This window comes from Phoenix dactylifera, chromosome 15 (genome assembly GCF_009389715.1).
Source record: "Phoenix dactylifera cultivar Barhee BC4 chromosome 15, palm_55x_up_171113_PBpolish2nd_filt_p, whole genome shotgun sequence".
Lineage (NCBI taxonomy): Eukaryota > Viridiplantae > Streptophyta > Magnoliopsida > Arecales > Arecaceae > Phoenix > Phoenix dactylifera.
In genome coordinates, this window is record NC_052406.1 from 5462237 (window position 1) to 5468160 (window position 5924).

The 5924-nt window shown below is 41.3% G+C and overlaps 1 protein-coding gene across 4 annotated transcripts; it reads left to right on the top strand.

Annotated features, from left to right (window-relative positions):
• Positions 1-1011: 1011 nt before the first annotated feature.
• Positions 1012-5625, top strand: LOC103712010. Of its 4 annotated transcripts, none has more exons than XM_039134187.1 (11): positions 1012-1219; positions 1425-1549; positions 2120-2236; positions 2369-2485; positions 2628-3110; positions 3225-3583; positions 3679-3778; positions 4185-4244; positions 4398-4481; positions 4556-4675; positions 5180-5625. In XM_039134187.1, exons 1-11 carry the CDS (start codon positions 1207-1209, stop codon positions 5534-5536), a joined length of 1935 nt encoding a protein of 644 aa, XP_038990115.1. In that variant the 5' UTR covers positions 1012-1206; the 3' UTR covers positions 5537-5625. The 4 variants fall into 4 exon arrangements, with proteins under 4 accessions (XP_038990115.1, XP_038990116.1, XP_017699495.2 ...); XM_039134188.1 differs by having other exon boundaries at positions 4559-4675; XM_017844006.2 differs by having other exon boundaries at positions 1012-1160.
• The last annotated feature ends 299 nt before the right edge of the window (positions 5626-5924 follow it).

A 5924-nucleotide genomic window follows, 5' to 3' on the forward strand; every position in this document is an offset into this window, starting at 1 on the left:
TCGATAGATATGAAGATAAATATCGATTTTAGTTGGATACTTCAATTTTTACCTATATCCGAATATGTATCCGAACCCCTATTCCGGATGCAGCAACATTTCAATGCCGTTAATTAATCCCAAGCCTCTTAGTCACTCTTTTCCTCCGGGCGGTCCAGGGGATCTATAATGTTTCAAGTAGTGGTAGCTAAGGTAGTTTTAATGTGAGTTGCTGATAAATAATCTTGATAAAAGCGCGCCCCAGAAGGAGGTGATTCGTGGTTTCCTCCGCCTCGCGACAAAATGCATTTTTTCAGTGTTTTTCCTTTCCCCCACTTGTTTCTTCTCATGTTTTCAGCGGCCAGGGATCCTACTCTTCTAAATTTAGAGTAATTATTTCGAATACTAGATAATATTTTTTGGCCGGGTGCACTACATTTTTAGAGGTGGGATTTATTATCACACCTTCCACATGGATCTCCTGTTTCATTGGTATCCATCCTATTTTGCTGGCACGGACAGCATTGCCTTCTGATATATCAAACATAAAACAAATATTTGCCATTACTAAAAGTTCTCAAATTATGAAAATATTATTGAATTACTCATAATTGAGCTACAATCATATCACTAAGCATAGATTACTTGAATCTTGGATAAATACAGTTCATCAACCAAAACACTTCAACAAATTCCTATAAGTTGTTACTAAATAAAATGTGTGCATCTTAGAAGGACATTTTGCTCATTCTACTCCAGCTGACGAAAGCTTAAAAAAGGCCTTTGTATCAAAAAAAAAAAAAAGAAAAAAAAAGGCCCTGAAGCTGGAAAGCAGCTGGGGAAGATGGGGGGGACGCGCATGTTTGCTCATAATGAATCGCGTGGCGCTGCCGCGCTGGCCCACGCTCTCTGGACCCCCAGCCACGCTACAGTGCGCCGGTGCGAGTAACTTTTAAACTCCCTCTGCCGGTCCGGTCCTTCGCGGTAAGGGGGAAAATGAAGAGAGAGAGAGGGTACAAATAGACAGCCAGCCCACGCTCGGTCGAGAGCGCAGAAAGAGAGAGAGAGAGGGAGAGAGCAGCGTTTTCCGAGTGAAAGATACTGTCATATCTTTCTCCCGTGTCTCCTTCCCAATGGCCTCCTAGAAGAGTAGAAGAAGGGCACTAGAAGAACGACAAGCAGTTAGTCCTTTCTTCCTCTCTCTTCTCTTTCTTCTATGCTCTCTCAATGGATTCTGGAGGTAAAGATGGTTCCTTCGATACCCTCTTGCCCATTGCATTCAATTTTCCCGCTCCCATGAGGGAATGAGACCTCTCCCGAGGTTTAAATATTTCGCAGCTCTTTCTTTGATGCCATGTTTTTTATATAGCTTCTGTGGCGTTGGGGGGTGAGGAGGAGGTTGGGCTGTTAAGGCGTGCAGCCTTTTTACACTTTCTCTGTTTCAGGGAGGAATTGGCGATCAGCGGCGGGGGCTGGGAAGAGAGAGAGGCGAGTAGGAGAGGAGGAAGAAATGAATACTAGAGTCCGGACGGCGGTGCAAGGCATGAGAGCTCCACCGAAGCACGTTAAAGTAGGCTTCTCTCTTTTCTTTTCTTTGGGTTTTGTGGCGTTTTGCCGCGAAAAGTTGGCTCCTTTCGTGAAATCGAGGGGCCTCCCCTGGGTTTTTTTCTCGGTCATTGATTCTTCTTTTTTTGAAAAAAAGATTCGATTTCTTCTTAGTGGGATATAGATTCTAAGCATCTATTTCTGAAGTACGAACCGAGAAAAACAAAATGATTTTGTCGTTCGAACTGTGAAAAAATGTTTTTTTCCCTTTTTCCGAAGAATTTGGCTACGTCTCGATGGGACTGGCACTGCTTTTGTCTGGATGTTTGAAGAGTTGGCGGTTTTGATCAAAATTCGAAATGGGTTCCGTGATTTCGATTGCAAAGTCCGCTCCTTTGAGCAATGAAATCGCCTTGGATTGTAATTCGAGATTGGTACCTTGTGATTTTTCGAAAAGGATAGGCTTTTTTCCCCCTTACCTAGATTCTATCTTAAGCTGGAAAAACCAATGGGAACTGCTAGTTTTATGTCTATCTAGCCCACTATTAAATGAGCCTGATTTGTTCTTTCCTTCATGAATCTTTTATTGGTGAAGGAGATGGAGAAGGAGAAGAAGAAGACTGAGGTGCAGGGGAGTAGATTAATGGACGCAAGGAGGGGGCTAAACCGATGCCAGTCCAGAAGGGAGAGGAAGATTGCATTGCAGCAAGATGTATCATTTCTTACTTGTATTTGAATTTGATGCGCTACAGCTCTCCTTGATCCAATTAAGTTGTATCTGAATTTGATTAGTTGTTTCTTTCTTTTGCTTGTATTCATCTTCCTCTTCTCATATTATTTGCAGGTTGATAAGCTAAAAAAAAAGCTTAGAGATGAAGAGAATCTCCACAGAGCTTTGGAGAGGGCTTTCACTCGACCTTTGGGTGCTCTTCCTCGGCTTCCCCCATATCTTCCCTCATATGTAATTACACTTTCCTCTCCCTCACTCTATATTCCGGTTGTCTATGTAATGATAATGGAAACTTGTAGCACATAAAATGGTCGTTCTAATAGACGTAGAAAGATCTGATTGTGAATTGGTTTTCTTTTTCCTTTCACTGAAGACACTAGAGCTTCTGGCTGAAGTAGCTGTTCTGGAAGAAGAAGTGGTTCGGCTCGAAGAACAGGTGGTGAACTTCCGGCAAGGCCTCTATCAGGAGGCCATCTACATCTCATCCTCCAAGAAAACCAAGGAAAGTGCATCTGATTCATATTGCGATCCAAACCAATGTCAGAATTCCAAAACCATTGAGCAGGCGAAAAATTGTGCCCACTCAGCTACTTCTGAAACTGCCAACATCAGCAAGACTTCGGTCACGATGAGGTGGTCTTCGGATGCAGATTCCGATGGGCCTTCCTCTAATCAGTTCGTCAATGGCGAGCGCACGCCTAAGAAACCAAATTCTCGTTTGGCCTTGCTGGAGAATCGCCATGGAAAGGAGAATCAACTGAATACCAACGCCGCTGGGAATTGCAAGCAATCACCAGTGAAAAGAGTTTCAAAAATGAGAATGCTTGCACCACTGGAAAAGCGCCCAGATGCTAAGGTGGATTACTCTCTGAATTCAAAATTCTATCCCGAGATGGTCTCCTAATACTCCTTATTGAATTTTGGTGAATCTGATGTCTTTACTAACTATTATGCCATTGCTTGGTTCCAGGCAGGGTGCCAAGAAATGAGTAGAGGAGTGGAAGAGAGCTTCTGTGGTGCTTCAGATGAAGCAACATCAGATGAGTCCGGCAGCCCAAACAAATTGTCTGAGGATGTCCTGACGTGTCTTATAAGTATTTTCTCACGGATGAGTTCACCAAAGAACACAGTGGAAGAGCAGGAGATGTCTCCATGTGTTTCAGGTTCTTCTGAAAGTTCAGAGGACGCTGGTTTTCGAGACCCTTATGGTATCTGTTTGGAATTTGGAAGAAGAGATATCGGCCCATATAAACACTGCCGTGCAGCTGAAGCAAGCTCGATTGATCCAAATGTTGTTACAGGTGCTCCATTACTTACTCGGAGGCTAAAGTGAGTTTCTGTACTTAATTTGATTCAACACTCATTTTATTAAATTTGATGACATGGTATATGTGACAATTGCTTCTTGATTTGTTTGAATTCAGGCTTTTACTCAGAAAGCTTGCATTTGTGGACTTGTCAGGGCTTACCCATCAACAGAAGCTTGCTTTCTGGATCAACATTTATAATTCATGCATGATGAATGTAAGCTGCTAGCAAAAATCTTTTTAAATATCTGAAGTAACCTTGCGAGTATATTTTCTCTAGTATTAAAGTTTGAAGGCCTGTTCAATTATGGGACGGTACATGTAGAAATTTATAATTGCTTGCTGGTTCTTTTGCCATACTACGACATATAGCTCGGATTACATGGTTTGGTGGTTGAGGTAGAGGAGTAAAATTTCTATGTTACAAAGGCATGTCTGCACATTGTAACATCTGGTCAACAAATCCTGTCAGCAGATGCTGGTTTCCTCCTTGTTTAGGCCTTCATTAGATACTTGACCATCCGCTTATCTCCATTAGTGAATTATATGAGAGCTCTGTAGCTATCAGAAGGAAAAAAGTGTCTGATAGATCATCTTCTTTTTTTCATTACTATTTTGTTCAGGCATTTCTAGAGCAAGGGATACCTACTAGTCCTCAGATGGTTGTCTCCCTGATGTCGAAGGTGCGACTTTTTCACTGTCTTCTTTACCTCCCTCTTTTCTATTTCTAAAATCCATACTTGGAGCTGGTACGTCACCTATAATTGATTAGCTTGGAGTGCCCCTCTATGATGAGCAACTCTGTAATCCATCTTTCTGTATCATTATCATCTCAGGCAATGATTAATGTGGGTGGCCGCTTGTTCAGTGCAATGGCAATCGAACACTTCATTTTGAGGCTGCCCTATCACCCGATACATGTAAGTGGTTCTCTTCTTCTGTTTCTTTAAAGGCTCGAGTCTTCTTTTTTTAACCAATGCTTGCACAAATCCAGCAGGCCTACCCAAAGGGATCGAAGAGCGACGACATGAATGCACGAGGCTTATTTGGTTTGGAGTGGCCTGAACCCTTAGTAACATTTGCACTCTCCTGTGGCAGTTGGTCCTCCCCTGCTGTAAGTTTCTTTAGCCATATTGAATTGTTATAAATCGTGCATGGCTTTATAATTGTTTCAATGGCTTTTTTCATATAATGGTTCTGTTGCTAGAGCGACAGCATGCCCTTCGTGTATATATTGTTCAGTTCTTTTTACTCATGCTCGACATGCATTATACTGTCAAGTTGATGTAAGTGGTTGGCATAATAGTTTGTATTATAAACTGCAAATTAATAGCAAGACAATGTGGTGTTGAAGGTCATTATCTTTTCAGCTGGTGCAGACTCTTCTAATTTGGCTTCTCCTGGTGGCCCCAATGTATTTAATATTCTCTCTCTTTACACTTAATAAAACAAATGCAATGACAAGGGTCATCCAAGACAGTAAAAAAAGGGGAAGAAAATAAACTAATATGATTCATGTTGTGCCACGTAATCAATTTCTTTGTAGTATCCTGGAATAGTTTAGCTCTGGGATTATTATAATTATTCCACTGATGCTTTTGATATTGTCGTAATATAGGTGAGAGTTTACACTGCATCTCAAGTCGAGAATGAGTTGGAAATAGCCAAAAGGGATTACTTACAAGCAGCAGTTGGTGTATGTGCACCAAACAAGTTGGCGATTCCAAAGCTGCTGGATTGGTACCTGCTCGATTTTGCAAAGGATGTGGGGTCACTGATGGACTGGATCTGCCTACAGCTACCAAGTGAATTGAGAAATGATGCAGTGAAATGCCTTGAAATGGGAAGAAGTGTGATTCCACAGCCTATACAAGTCCTTCCATATGAATTCAAATTCAGGTACCTACTGGCCCCATTGAAGCCTCTCTTTGTCTCCTCAATAATACCATGTGGTCCACCAAATTCCATGCACTGAAGGTTTTTTATTCACATCTTTGTAATAAAACAGGTTGAAAATGAATAAATTATTTATTTGTCTGATTCTGGAAATGAGGTTTTTGCTCTTCAGATTTCTCTGTGCATGCCCATTCCGGGAATGCTGCCTTCTGTAGAAAATATAGAAATACCATCAATGAGGTTAAACTATTGTCGAAAGAAATTCAGGTAATTAAGTGTCAGAAAATCTTGTACTCTCAGCAATTAATTAGATTGCATTCGTAAGCACTCGAGATAGTTTATCTGTCAACTATCTACAAAATACTGAACAGGAATGCAATTTTTGTGCTAGCTTTACTATTCCATAAGATAACTTGTCAAAAAGAAGTGCCAATATGCTTGGTTTCACGGAAGTACTACTGACTTAA